General features: G+C 44.2%; 1 protein-coding gene across 2 annotated transcripts in view; it reads right to left on the reverse strand.

Annotated features, from left to right (window-relative positions):
• Window positions 1-14,489, reverse strand: part of TENT4A (terminal nucleotidyltransferase 4A) — a 145,357-nt gene that overhangs the window by 100,295 nt on the left and 30,573 nt on the right. For both annotated transcript variants that reach the window (XM_030205430.1, XM_030205420.1), the window contains exon 3: window positions 14,210-14,256. In XM_030205430.1, the coding sequence (XP_030061290.1) occupies window positions 14,210-14,256 (47 nt within the window). The remainder of the gene's footprint in view (window positions 1-14,209; window positions 14,257-14,489) is intronic.

Genomic DNA, 14,489 nt, shown 5'->3' on the forward strand with positions numbered 1-14,489 from the left:
ACTGTAGCCCCAAATCCATCTGCAGCCAGCCAGGGGCCCACATACACAAGTGGGAGAGGGGGGAAAAGACCTTTCCCGCTTGAGGGGAGAACAGAGCTAAACTGAAGGGTCAGCACAGGACCCACCATTCCTACCAAATTCATCTCAGCTCCTGCCAGCCAAGAGCAGATGTGATACCTAAAGCTGTGCAGCCAGCAAAGAGCAGCTCCTCAGACTGCCCCCCCCCCACCCCTCAAATCATAAATGGGGCACTACGATCCAGTAGCACTGCTGACAATGGGTAACATCCATTGCCATCCAGCATCAGGTGGTAAAAACTGCATTCATACAAACATGACAGCAGATAAGGGTCAAATGGTCCATCCAGTCTGCCCATCCTCAGCATCCACTTTCTCCTCCTTTCCCTAAGAGATCCCAAATGCCTGTCCCATGCTTTCTTAAATCCAGACAGTCCATGTCTCCACCTCCTGTACTGGAAGGCTATTCCATGCATCCACCACACTTTACTTCATTAGAGTACTCCTGAGCCTAACACCTCTTAACTTCATCCTAAGTCCTCTCTTTCCAGAGTTTTCCTCCATTTATAAAAAGGGTCATGTCCTGTATATTAATGCCAAGGAGATATTCAAATCTCCATCATATCTCCTCTCTCCCGCCTTTCTTCCAGAGTAAACATGTTGAGGTACAAATCTGTCCCCATACACTTTATGACAGAGAACAGACTAATTTTGTAGTCACCCTCTGAACAGACTCCATCCTGTTTATATCTTTTTGAAGATGGTCTCAAGAATTGCATAGTATTCTAAATGGGGCCTCATCAGAGACATACAAGGGAATTACAGCCTTTTTTCTTCTTCTTAGGGCCATTCCTCTTACTATGCACCCGAACATCCTTCTGGCTTTGACCATCGACTTTTCCACTGTTTGACCACCTTAAGATCATCAGATATAATTACCACCAAGTCCCGCTCTTTCCTACACAGAAGTACTTCAACCCCTATACTACATTGTTCCCTTGTATTTTTGGAACCCAAGTGCATTAAATCTTTTGTACAGAAATTGGCAACTTCATTCACGCTTCGCTAGATCCCTCCTCATGCTATCCACAACTTCCAGGGTGTCTACCTATTATAGAATTTGGTATTATCCACAAGGAGACAAGCCTTGCTTTACCAGACAGTCCTTCTGCAATATCACCCAAAGATGATTAAAAAGAGCCAGACCAAGGACAGATCCCAGTGGTACACCACAGACAACATCCTTTTCCTCAAAGCAAACTCCATTTACACTACCCCCTGTCTCCTTCCACTTAACCATTTTTTAACCCAGTCATTTTAAGGAACATACTGAGTCTAGACTGCCCCTATTTGATTGACTGTACATTTGTCCTTTAGATTGTAAGCTCCTTGAGCAGGGACTGTCCTTCTATGTTAAATTGTACAGCGCTGCATAACCCTAGTAGCGCTTTAGAAATGTTAAGTAGTAGTAGTAGTTTATCAGTCGCATATGCGGATGGACCACTTGCATTCTTCCTCAGTCCTCCAGGATCACTCCAGACTAAGGAAGCACTGAAAAGATCAAAGAAGCTGAAAGAACTTCTCCGAATTCAAGTGCCAAGTTCAGATATATACCATCAGGCCCCATTGCTTTGTCTAATTTTGGATTAGCTAGCTCCACATAAGAGCAAGAGAACAGACATCCTGAGTCAGACCAAGGTTCCATCTAGCCCAGTATTCTGCTTCCAACAGTGGCCAATCTAGGTCACAAGGACCTGGCAGAAATTCAATTAGTAGCAACATTTCATGCTACCAATCCCAGGGCAACCAGTGGCTCCCTCACCCCCCCTCCCCTCCCACTGTCCAAGCTTTTCCTCCAGGAACTTGTCCAAACATTTTTTTAAACCCAGATACACTAACCGCTGTTACCATATTCTTCGGCAGCAAGGTCCAGATCTTAACTATTCCTTGAGTGAAAAAATATTTCCTCCTATTTGTCTTCAAAGTATTTCGATGAAGTTTCATTGAATGTCCCCTGGTCAATGTACTTTTTGAAAGAGCAAAAAATCGATTCACTTCTATATGTTCTACACCACTCAGGATTTTATAGACCTCATTCATATTCCCCCTCAGCTATCTCTTTTCCAAGCTGAAAAGGTCTAACCTCTTTAGCCTTTCCTCATATCTTTGAACCTTTTCTAATTCCGCAATAAAATTTGTTAAAATATGGTGACAAGAATTGAACGCAATACTCAAGGTGAGGTCGCACCATGGAGCAACACATAGGCATTATAATATTCTTGGTCTTATTTTGAATCCTTTTCCTAATAATTCCTAGCATCCTGTTTGCTTTTTTTGGCTGACACCGCACACTGGGCAGAAGATTTTATTATATTGTCTACAACACCAACTAGATCTTTTTCTTCAGTGCTGACATCTAAGGTAGACCCTAGAATCAGATAACTATTCTTCCCATTGTGCTTCACTTTGCATTTGTCCATATTAAATGTAATCTGCCATTTGTATGCCCAGTTTTCCAGTTTCCTAAGGTCTTCCTGTAATTTTTCACAATCTGCATGTGTTTTATTTGTTACATTTGTATCCCATATTTTCCCACCAATTTGCAGGCTCAATGTGGCTTACATAGTGCCAGAAAGACGTTTGCCGTTTCCAGTGTGAACAAATACAATGTGATGTTGTGATAAGGTGAAGTTTATATGGCAAAGCCACAGTAAGAGTCGTAAAGTAGGAGAATAGTGTGCTCATACATGCTTCGGTTTTCATGTGTAGCCAAGATCAGTCCTTTAAGTTTGATCGGGAGGGTATGCCTTTTTGAAAAGGGTGGTTTTTAATATTTTCCGGAAGTTTAGGTAGTTGTAGGTTGCTTTTAAGGCTTTTGGTAGTGCGTTCCACAGTTGTGTGCTTATGTAGGAAAAGCTGGATGCATAGGTAGATTTGTATTTAAGACCCTTACAGCTTGGGTAGTGTAGGTTTAGATATCCGTGTTAAATCTGAGGCGTTTCTGGTTGGTAAGTCAATTAAGTCTGTCATGTACCCAGGCGCTTCGCCATACAGAATTTTGTGAACCATGGTGCAGATTTTAAAGGCAATGCGTTCTTTGATTGGGAGCCAGTGTAGTTTTTCCGCGGAGGGGTTTTGTACTTTCAAATCATTTTGCATCATCTGCAAGTTTAATCACCTTGCTCGTCATTCTGTTTTCCAGATTATTTATAATTCTATTAAATAACACCGTCCCAGTACTGATTTCTGCAGCACTCCACTATTCACCCTCCTCCTCTGAGAAAAATGGCCATTTAACCCTACCCTCTGTTTCTGTCCAATAGCCAATTCCTAATCCACAGAAGGACATTGCCTCTTATCCCATAACTAATTTTCTCAGGAGTCTCTCATGAGGAACTTTGTCAAAAGCTTTCTGAAAATCCAGATACATTACATCAACTGGCTCACCTTTATCCACATATTTATCTACGCCTTCACAGAAGTGAAGCAATTTGGTGAGGCAAGACTTCCCTTAGCTGTATCTATACTGATTGTCCCATTAAACCATGTTTTCTCTGTGTGTTCTATAATTTTATGCTTTATAACAGTTTCTGTTATTTTCCCCATAACCGTCTCAGGCTTATCCTCTCTCACGGCGCATAAGAAAAGTCTGCTGGTCCTGTACTTCATGGTGGGCGGGAAGGCACACGGACATGCACGGTGGGGATGCTGCATATTCTCTTAAAGACATATTAGCTTTTTAATGCTCCATACCAGGCAAGAATATGGCCAGCTTGTCCTCAGAGAATACTCTCCCTTCATACATGTAATTTCTACCCATAAGAATTTCGCGCAACAGTTCGTTTCATGTAGAATGTTTATTTTGACTTGACTATTCCCTAACATATAGCGCAACCCCCTCCTCCCCAAATTTGATCTACTATCATTGTGATACAATTTTGAAACTCGTTAACAGTGTACCATTAATGGTTATCCTTCCAACAGTTCTCTGAGATACCTATTATACCCACCTCCTCATCTAGTGCCATATATCCTAACTCTCCCATCTTATTTTTTAGGCTTCTAGCATCAAACCTATAAATGGCAAGTGACCGACTCACCTGCAAATGCGCAGTAGAGACTTCCCTCTCTGTCCCGCCCCCGCGTCAAGACGTGATGACGGGGGGAGGGGGGCGGAACAGAGAGGGAAACTGCGTGGAAGGGGAGGGAGGGAACCGCTGACGTCGCTACCGCTCCCCCCCCAAGGTAGCCGCTACCGCCCCCCCCCCCCCCCGGAGTCACCACCACCCCCCCCCCTTCACCCGGCCCGGGCCCTCTCTTCGTTATTCAACTTACAGCAGCGCCGAAACAGCAGCAAGCAGCTCAGCTTCAGCTCCCGTCGGCCTTCCTTCCCTGCCTGTGCCCCGCCCTCGCCGACATGACGTCACACGAGGGCGAGGCACAGGCAGTGAAGGAAGGCCAACGGGAGCTGCTGCTTGCTGCTGTTTTGGCGCTGCTGTAAGTTGAATAACGAAGAGAGGGCCCGGGCTGGGTGAAGGGGGGGGGGGGGGGGCGGGGACATGGGAGGTCTCAGAAGGTGGGGGGGCCTTGGAACTGGGAGGGAGGCCCTTACAGTTCTGAGGGAATGGGGCCCCTTACAGTTGTGAGGGAGAGCAGGGGGCCTTGGAACTGGGAGGGAGGGAAGGGGGCCTTGGGAGCTGGGAGGGAGGGCGGGCAGGGGGCCTTGCTGCTGGGAAGGGGGGAGGACTGGAGCCTTGGAGCTGGGAGGGAGGGACAGAGGGGGCCTTGGAGCTGGCAGGGAAGGAGGATGGCAGGGGGCCTTGCAGCTGCAACGGGAGGGGGGCCTTGGGAAAAAAAACCATTCCAATACGCGCCCGTTTTAACGGGCTTAACGGCTAGTTTGTATATATTTCAAATTGTGTTTTATTTTCCTTGCAACTACAAGCTGCTTAGAATGTTGCTACTATTTGGGTTTCTGCCAGGTACTTGTGACCTGCATTGGCCACTGCTGGAAGCAGGATACAGGGCTAGATGGACCATTAATCTGACCCAGAATGGCTAGTCTCATGTTTTTTAGTTGACTAGGATAAATTTGCATCCTTTACTCTGTTCTCCCCTTAAATAAGCTCAAACTGAACACTGACAAAACCCACTGCCTACTATTAACTTCTCAGCCCAACAAGTATAGGCCTCCAACATTAATTACCTCCACCTTATGCCTCCCCATTTTAGATAGCCTTAAAATTTTAGGAGTCACTCTGGACCGCTCACTGTCACTCGAACAACACGTTCACGCCACCACAAAGAAGATGTTTTTCTCGCTGTGGAAACTAAAAAGAATAAAACCGTTTTTCCCTCGAGAAGTCTTTAGAAGCATCATACAATCCATCGTACTATGCCACCTGGACTACTGTAACGGAGTGTATGCCGGACGCAAACGGCAACTGCTTAAGACGCTGCAGACTGCCCAAAACACAGCGGCAAGATTGGTTTGTGGTACTTCTAAGTTTGAACCTGCCATGCCCCTTCGAAAAAAGTTACATTGGCTCCCTGTCACAGAACGTATCACCTTCAAACTTTGCTCTCTAGTACACCAAATACTTTACGGTGAAGTACCTGGCTACATGATAGATCTCATCTCCTTACCGCTCCGGAATGCGTCCCGTCTTGCCCGCTCCTATCTTACCCTCCTCTATCCGAACTGCATTGAAGTACAAAACTGCGTACGCTACCTCCTTCTCTTTCCTTGGGACTCAGTTTTGGAACTCTTTACCAAGGTCCATTAGACCCATTGCAGATCATCCAACATTCCGGAAATCACTGAAGACCATGTTATTCAGAAATGCCTACCCTGCTGGCTCTCCCAGTGACTCCACTGCTGGACGTACACCAAACTAAAGACATTTGGACATATTCCCTTCCCTACCAGCTTGCCCTCTATCCCCATCCATTCCCATTCTTCCCCATTATCACTTGTAGATTTGCTGTATTAGTTTCATTTTGCTACATTGGCACTTGCCTCTGTGGTGCATTGTAAGCCACATTGAGCCTGACATTGTTGGGAAACTGTGGGGTACAAATGAGATTTAAAAAAAAAAAAATACTCCTTGCTTTCTTTCACCATTCTAGAAACCTGTCTATTGGGATTCCCTAAATATCCTGTTTCAATAGTATCCTTCAAGGATACTCCACAGTAAACCATGTGCATCTAGGCAACTGCCCCCCCCCCCCCCCCCCCTCAGTTTTAATTTAAAAGCTGCTGTATCTCCTTTTTAAAATGTTAGTGCCAACAGCCTGGTTCCATCCTTGGTTAAGGTGGAGTCCATCCTCTCAGAACAGGCTCCCCCTTTCCCAGAATACTGCCCAGCTTCTAACAAGTCTAAATCCATCATCGCCTCAATCACACATTGAGACTTCAGAGCTCTACATGCCTCTTGGGTCCTGTGTGTGAAACCAGAAGCATTTTTTAAAATGCTATCCTGGTTAGATCTGGATTTCAGTTTTCTACCCAAGAGCCTAAATTTGGCTTCCAGAAACTCCCTCCCACATTTTCCTATGTCACATGTAATGAGATAGCTGGCTACTCCACAGCACTATCTAAAATCCTATCCAAGTGATGTGCGAGGTCCATCACCATCACATCAGGCAAGCAAGTGACCAGGCAATCCTGACGTCCACCAACCACCCAGCTATCTACACGCCTAATGACAATCACCAACTACAACTGCTGTCCTAACCCTTCCCTCATGGGCAGAAGCTCCTGGAGAGACATCAGTGCAAGACAGTATTGCATCCCCTGGTGGACTGGTCCTGGCTACAAGATTATGTCCTACTTTACCAGGGTGATATTCTCCTTTTAGGAGAGCTCCCTCCTCCAAGGTAACACAGGGGCTGCCAGACTAGAGGTGAGACTTCTCTAAAACATCCCTGCAGGTCTCCTCTATGTACCTCTATCTCCCATAGCTTCTCCAAATCTACTACTGTGTCTTCTAGAGAAAGGACTCCTGCTCTGAGAGCTCTCTGTATTGAGCACTCACATATAACCTCTCACCAACTGGGAGATCATTCATGTGACACCCAGTGCAAAGACTGAAAGGAAAAATTATGTCTTACCTTATAATCTTCTTTCACAGCAGATGAATCCAGAAACTGGTATGTTGTATCCGCCTACCAGCAGGTGATGATTGAGAACACAAATGAAAGCAGTGAAACTGGACATCCAGCTCCTCAGCCCTTCAGTATATGTTGCGTCACAAGGCAAAACGAGAGGAAAAAAAAAATGCAAACTTTCCTCACAAATGAAACCTGAATATCCAACCAAACCACTCTGTTCTCCTAGAGAATCTATGTCTTGTATTTTTTTTTAAACCATTGCATCTGAATAAACCTCATCTGAAACAAAAGTACCTGCAGTGCACCAGAGATGGAAGGGATCCTGGATTCATCACAGAAACGGGAGGAATCCGGGATTCATCTGCAGTGACTAAAGGAAAGAAAATTATCAGGTAAGGCATAATTTTTCTCTCTTTAGCCTCTGCAGCAGATGAATCCAGAAACCAATGGGATGTACCAAAGCAATGCCTTAAAATGAGTAGGAAACTGCCACTCAAGAGAACCGCTGCGCCATACTGCGCACCTTCCCGCTCAGCCACATCAATGTGATGATGCTTCAAAAAACAATGCTGTGAAGCCAAGAAGATGCCCGACAAATCTCCTCCAAAGAAAGGACAGGAAGCTGACAGCACCTGTGTTGAAGGACTGACCCCCCCCCCCCCCCCGCCAAAAAGATACGCCGAAAAAAATCGCCTCCTTCAGCCACTGAGTTATAGTCACCTTGGACGCAGCATAGCCCCGTTTGGGTCCTGACAGAAGCACAAAAGATGATCCAAACTAAATTCATTAGACATCTGCAAGTACTGGAGGAAAGCCGTACAAAAATCCAACAGGCATAGCTGAGTAAAATTCTCTGGAAAGTCCTCGCACCGAAACGAAGAAAGAAACAGGCCGATTTAGATAAAAAGGAGGACACAACTTTTGGCAAAAAGGACAGTACTGTCTGCAAAGTCACACCAGACTCCGAAAACTGAAAGATCTCAATGCTTGGATCTCAGACTTGACGCGCCAAAGCAATGGCCACTAGAAAAATGGCTTTCAGGGTGAGATCTTTATCCAACGCTAGTCGCAGCAGCTCGAATGGCAAAGCAGACAAGGATGGCAAAGCGGCAGGGGGAGATAAAGCACACTTCACAAAAAGCACACCACATCCGGATGTGCTTCCAGGAAGAACCCAATACCTGCCCCTGGAAACAAGCCAAAGCCACGACTTGAACCAGAGTTGGAGGCCAAACCCTTCTGTAGACCCTCCGGCAAAATGGCCAACATCTGCAACACTGACACCCACAATGGCGACCAAACACGAGTTGCACACCAAGGTTCAAACGTCTGTCACATGCGGGAATACACAGTTGCTTCCAAGCCTGAAGGGTGGCCTTCACCGTGTCAGAATAGCCCTTTTCTCTCAATCGCGACCTCTCAAAAACCAACCCATATGACCAAAGCAGGAAGGATCCTCCATTAGTACTGGATCCTGATGCAGTAAACGTGACAAGACTGGAATCTGAAAGGGCACCTCAATCAGGAGATGTTGTAGGGTGTTTCTAGAGGTACTTATATCAGATAGTAAAACTATGACTCAGGTCTAGGGGAGGTACCTCTGAAGTCCACTGAAAAGCTAGTTTAGCTGTGAAAATAAACCAAAACACCATGCCACAGATTAAATATATTTAGGGTTTATTATGTAAAAGAAATATATATATACTGAAGCAAAATGCCAAGCTAAATACAAAATTACTTGCTATAAAATTAGATTATCACCAGAATAGATAACACAATATATCATACTACAGACTAACTAAAGGGAGTGATTAAACAAATCACAACTAATGATTATTGTGAAAACTTAATCACTTGTCTTATGCAGAATACAAGTTAGCAGCTGAATAAACAGACCAAAGTCCTGACGCAAACCTCTCTTATTTCAAACACAACTAAAGACTAACTATCCCAGAACATAGGAATATACCCTTGATCTCACCCTGTCTGTCGGACTCCCAGTGGTGGAGAAGCAGAATTCCTCAGAGTCTCCAGCTGAAAGATTCAGCGAGCTTCTCAGTCCGGGAAAAAGGTCCAAGATTTATGTATCTGAATGTAGATAGCACAGTCAGTAGATGAGGCCTTGTTGTAGCTGAGCTAACCTTGTCAATTGCTTACAAGGTATGCAGTTCAAAACAGTCTCTGGCTCTTCAGAGCTTTCTATCCACCTGCCAGTTGTCTGGTGTTCTTCCTTCTCGTCTTCTTCTCTCAACTCCCCTCCCTGACTGAACCTTCTTCAATCCAAATCTTTGGTATCCAAAAGGTCAGATGATACCCATGGACCAATCACTTATGATGACATCATGTCCAGCCACCTGCATGTTCCAGAAGCAAACCTTTGTTATAAATGTCATGCCAATTCCTTGTTAGCTCAGATCCTCCAGGATGATTGCATATTCCTGTAGCCAAGAGCTTCTCTCCCCCAACGTTCCCAGGAGATAACAGGGCTAACTGGCAATACAGAGAATATGTCCTTGGAAGAAGTAATCAGGCAATGCTATGCAGTAATTTTCCTTTGCAAGAAAGCTGGATTCTGCTAGGTACAGATGTATTCAGGTCACAGGTTGCAGAATCCATATTGTTCTAAGAATTGTTCAGGCTTGTATAGGCCAAGACCAGCAAAGGTGAGATCTCTGGTAAATACCCCTACAATGTACCAAGTCCACATACCAAGGGCGGCACAGCCAATCCTGCATCACAAAAATCACCGGTCCCCGGTGTCATCCTATCCTATGGAGAACCTGCCTGATTAGGGGCCACAGCTGGACACATAAAGGAGTGTCAACTCCAGCCAGGGCTGCAGTAGGGTATTCCAATCCTGCAAACCTGGGCTCTTCTTCTGCTGAAGAACTTGGCTACCTTGGCATTCGCCCTGGTCACCATCAGGTCAATCTCCACATCTGGCAAGTTTTAAGAAATGCTTGTGACACCAGCTCCCATTCTGCCGAATCAAGGAGATAACTGACAAAAACTGCCTACAAATTGCGCTGACCAGCAATGTGCGCCACCGCTGACAAACACAGAACGTGGTTCTCCACCCACTCCAGAAGATTGCACGCTTCTGCAGTCAACGACCTGCTCTGCAGACCACCCCGACAGTTGAGGTAGGTCAATGCTGTTGTGTTGTCCAAAAGCACACAGACCGCTTGACCTTCCAGTAACTCCGTAATAGCCAGCAAGGCTTTCAACACTGCTCACAGTTCCAGCCAACTGATGGACCTTGCTGCTTCTTTCCCTCACAGCTGGCACCTTCAGCCACAAACCCCATGGCTCAACTGGCCAAACACAGCCCAGGAGCACCCACAAACCAGAATCCTGGAGCTGGAGAGAATCTATCCACCACCTGCTGGAGATCTACTGAAGAGCTGAGAAGCTGGATGTCCAGAGTCATTGCCTTCATTTCAGTGTTCTCTATCTCCACCAGCTAATAGGCAGATAGAACCCTGCAGTTTCTGGATTCATCTGCTGCAGAGGCTAAGGAAAGCATCCCTCTCACTGCCTGGACTGCTGTCTGCATCTTAGTGAGTTGTAATTAAAACTGTTAAGATACTAGGAATATTAGACTAATATAAGGAGTCTTAAGATTATTATGGTATATTGTGATTAGTGTCTGCTTCTCAGAAAGTAATGAAATCTAATAAAATACTAATGAAAACTCTCTTGCTATCCTAGTTAGAATAATTCACTATTCCAAAAAAAAAAAAGTGCTAGGGGTGGGTATGAAGACTGAAATAGGCTCTAATGTAGGCTGTGATGGTTAAGTTTCCGTTCAAAACTATAGGAAAAATGGGTTTTACACTATGGAAACTAATAAAGTTATATATATAAAATAAGCAAACATTATTAGTTTCCATAGTGTAAAACCCATTTTTCCTATAGTTTTGAACGGAAACTTCCATCACAGCCTACATTAGAGCCTATTGCAGTCTTCATACTCACCCCTAGCACATCTTTTTTTTTTTTTTGAATAGTGAATTATTCTAATATATATATATATATTTTTTTTTTTTTTCAAGCTATCAAACCTAAAATTTCTCTTATCCCCAAGCTTTAAAATCAACGAAGCACAGAGCAAAATGTTCACTTACCCAGAGAAATGTCTTCTCTCATATTTTCTCAGGAAGAGTCCTTGGAGTCCATGGGGAACTGGAAGCCCAAGAGGACCTCAGAGTCTTCCTCCAATCCCTCTGAAGAACCCAGACCCGCTGGAATAGCAAGATCCATTCTACGGTGCTAAGCTCCCAAAACAGGGTCTCTGACAATCCCCCTCAACCAAGAGGATGAGGGTTAGTGTTAAGGCTATAATTAGGTTCCAAAAGAGCACTTGTGCAGGGCCTGATTATCAGGGTCAAGCTTTGGAGCCAAAAAACCACCGGGGCACCTACGGATCCCCCTATGCAGGCCAACCTTGGGGATGGGACAGGAATGAAAAAAGCTCAGCACATGACCAAGGATTTATTCACCCTGTCTGAGTGAACTGAGAGAGACGTGAGGATTCTGCCAATTTGCATTGGCAGGAACACAGAGGAATATATCCAGAGCTCAAGGGGGGAGGAGAACAGCACGTGTAAAATGCTCAGACAGAGAAGACAGATTGAATGAGCCACATTTACACACTATAAATCCATTATCCCTGCTCAGCTGCTGACTCTATGGTAGACGCATGCACACCTGCCTGCCTGGGCCTACCCTCAGCATATCTGCCGTTCCTGGTTCTCTGGGTACGCCTACAGAAAAATTCCCTACTTATCTCTTTACAACAGCATTTGCCCCTGACAAAGGGCATAAAGCTAGCCAGGCCAATTGAATTTATTTATTTTTATATACGCACTACCAAAGCTAGCACTTGAAAAACTTGGGAGCTGCAGGGGAAGCCCGTGGGGAGTACACCCAATCAGGGTGAACCCCCAAGAGGGGTGAGGATGGGGACCCATAACCCTTGAGCAAGGCCCCACAGCCTCACACAGTAGCATAATAAGTGTGACTGGGAGCTGCACAGCCAAGCTCTGACCTCAACCAGGTACCGTCCTGAGACTGAGGCCTGGGAGCATCCACTAGGCTCAACCATGTTGTGAGGCTGCAGCCAGGAGCATCATCAGCAAGACCTACCACCTGCTGAAAAAGAGAAAAATACTAGATTGTTCAAGGGAACACCGTAGCTTAGCTTATGCTGTTGATGGGTACTGGCAGAATTCAGTTTTCTCAACCTCCACTGCTAGTAGGAAGAGATAACACCCAATTGTGTAGAACGGAGAAGCTGACCCTAAGAAAGCAAAATTTTCAAAGCAGTTTTAAACTTAGGTGAAGTAATGAAATGCAAATGAAGAGGAAGATTAAGATGACACATTCACGCTGGATTGATCATGGGCATCAGTTCTTGCTGATTTCCCTGAATGTTGCGGCTGTGTTTGAGTTGTTGTTGCGTCATTTGAAATCATTTGGGATTACCGGGAAAGTGTTGGCCTGATTTCGGTCTTTTTGAAAGCCCAGACATTTCAAGTAGTACAAGGCTCTTCAAACTCAGCATGGATGACAATGACTTTAGGAGTACCGCAAGGTTCTTCTTTGTCTTCACTATTGTTTAATTTGTTTTTGTTGCTGATTTGCAAAGTTTTGGCAGGATTGGGTATTTGCTATTGCTTGTATGCCGATGACATACAATTTTATTTTTCTGTTCCAGATATAGAAGTTTCAGTTAGTGGAGTCACATTTTTGTAAGATTCAGTCCTGGTTAAGGATGAATGGAATGTGACAAAGACCCAAATTTTGCGGTTCTCGTGGGTGGGTGAGGTTTGTCCTTTTTCATGTCTTTTATTTGGATTCTGTTTTTGTGCCAGTGTTGGATTCTATTCGGAGTTTAGGAGTGACCTTAGACACGACCTTGTCAATGAAGGTACATGTTAGGTCAGTGATTCATACAGTGTTTTTAAACTGCGTTTGGTGATTCGGTTTTCTTTCGGAGCAGAATTTTCATGCTGTTTTGCAAAGTTATTTGTTACCACACTTTAATGTAACGCCTTGATTGTGTGAATTACCGCATGGAGTGTTGCGAGCTCTGCAGGTGGTGCAGAATGGTGCAGCTCAATTTCTTACTAGAGCAATTAAGTTTGAACATATTACTCCACATTTGCATTGGTTGTCCATTGCCTGGCAGATTCAATTTAAACTGCTGGTATTGGTTTTTAAGGAACTGCATGATGAGGCTCAAAAGTTGCAGGAGTATTATCCTACAAGATCCTTGCGATTGCTGGATCAAGAATCGTTGACTGTTCCCATTGTCTGCACTATTCGACTGCAGGCTGCTCTTGTGTGGATTTTTTCCTGTTGTCAGACCTCAAACATGGAATGCTTTGCCTTTTTCTGTACGGCAATTGACTTCTTTGGCGGTATTTACGAAACAGATAAAGGCTTTACTATATCAGAGAGCATTCTCTAAAGCACAGCTGGTGGGGTGTTTGGGCTCCCAGATCCACATTAAGGCTCTGTTTATGTGTATTGAGTGTATTGATAGTGTTTTATGCAATTTGATTATGTTTGTTTTATTGTACTTCGCCCAGATTTTTGGATGGACGGATTATACATTTTAATAAATTCTCCAACTTCCTCCTTTTGAGTATATACAATATAGCAATATGTCCTAAGTGACAAACTTATTGGGGGTCAACAGTTAAGTCTGTGCACATGGTCATTACAAATGCTTTGATGGGATCCTTAGCAAAACTCCTACCGAGTCCCCAACTCTGCTCCAGCAGGATTTTTAAAAATTCTGTTTCTAACAGCTGTAAAGTCTCCAGACAAGAAGGCTGGCCTGAAGAACTGTCACTGCTTCTTATAGCAAAGAACTCCTAATGCTAATAAAAAGTCTAGCTAAAGTTGGTGTCACCACACTCATCTGGCAGATGGGTGTTTCAAAGACTGCAGAAATAACATTACAGACATTGTATTAAATTCCAGGGATATGATTTGGTACAAGAACTTGAAAAATAAAAGTAGATTTACAATACCTCCGTAACAAAAAAAAACAAACAAACCAAACTTACCTAGTTGGTAGATATAGCCCTGTACTGAAACTGCCAAATATCTGAACCTGAAAAAGAAAAAAAAAAGAAAAAAGAAAAAAAAAAGACTGCCTCAAAGACATTGCAACCAAAGTTATTTTATCGCACAAACTGATCAACTACTCCTGTGGCCTGAAGTAAAATATTTGAAACACCTATGAAAACTGCAATATTGATTACATGAAACTTGAACACTGAAACACAAAGGCCACAGAAAAGTTCACTGCCAGTCCACAACAAAAAAAAAATATATTAATGCACG

This window comes from Microcaecilia unicolor, chromosome 1, assembly GCF_901765095.1.
Source record: "Microcaecilia unicolor chromosome 1, aMicUni1.1, whole genome shotgun sequence".
In the NCBI taxonomy this organism is placed as follows: domain Eukaryota; kingdom Metazoa; phylum Chordata; class Amphibia; order Gymnophiona; family Siphonopidae; genus Microcaecilia; species Microcaecilia unicolor.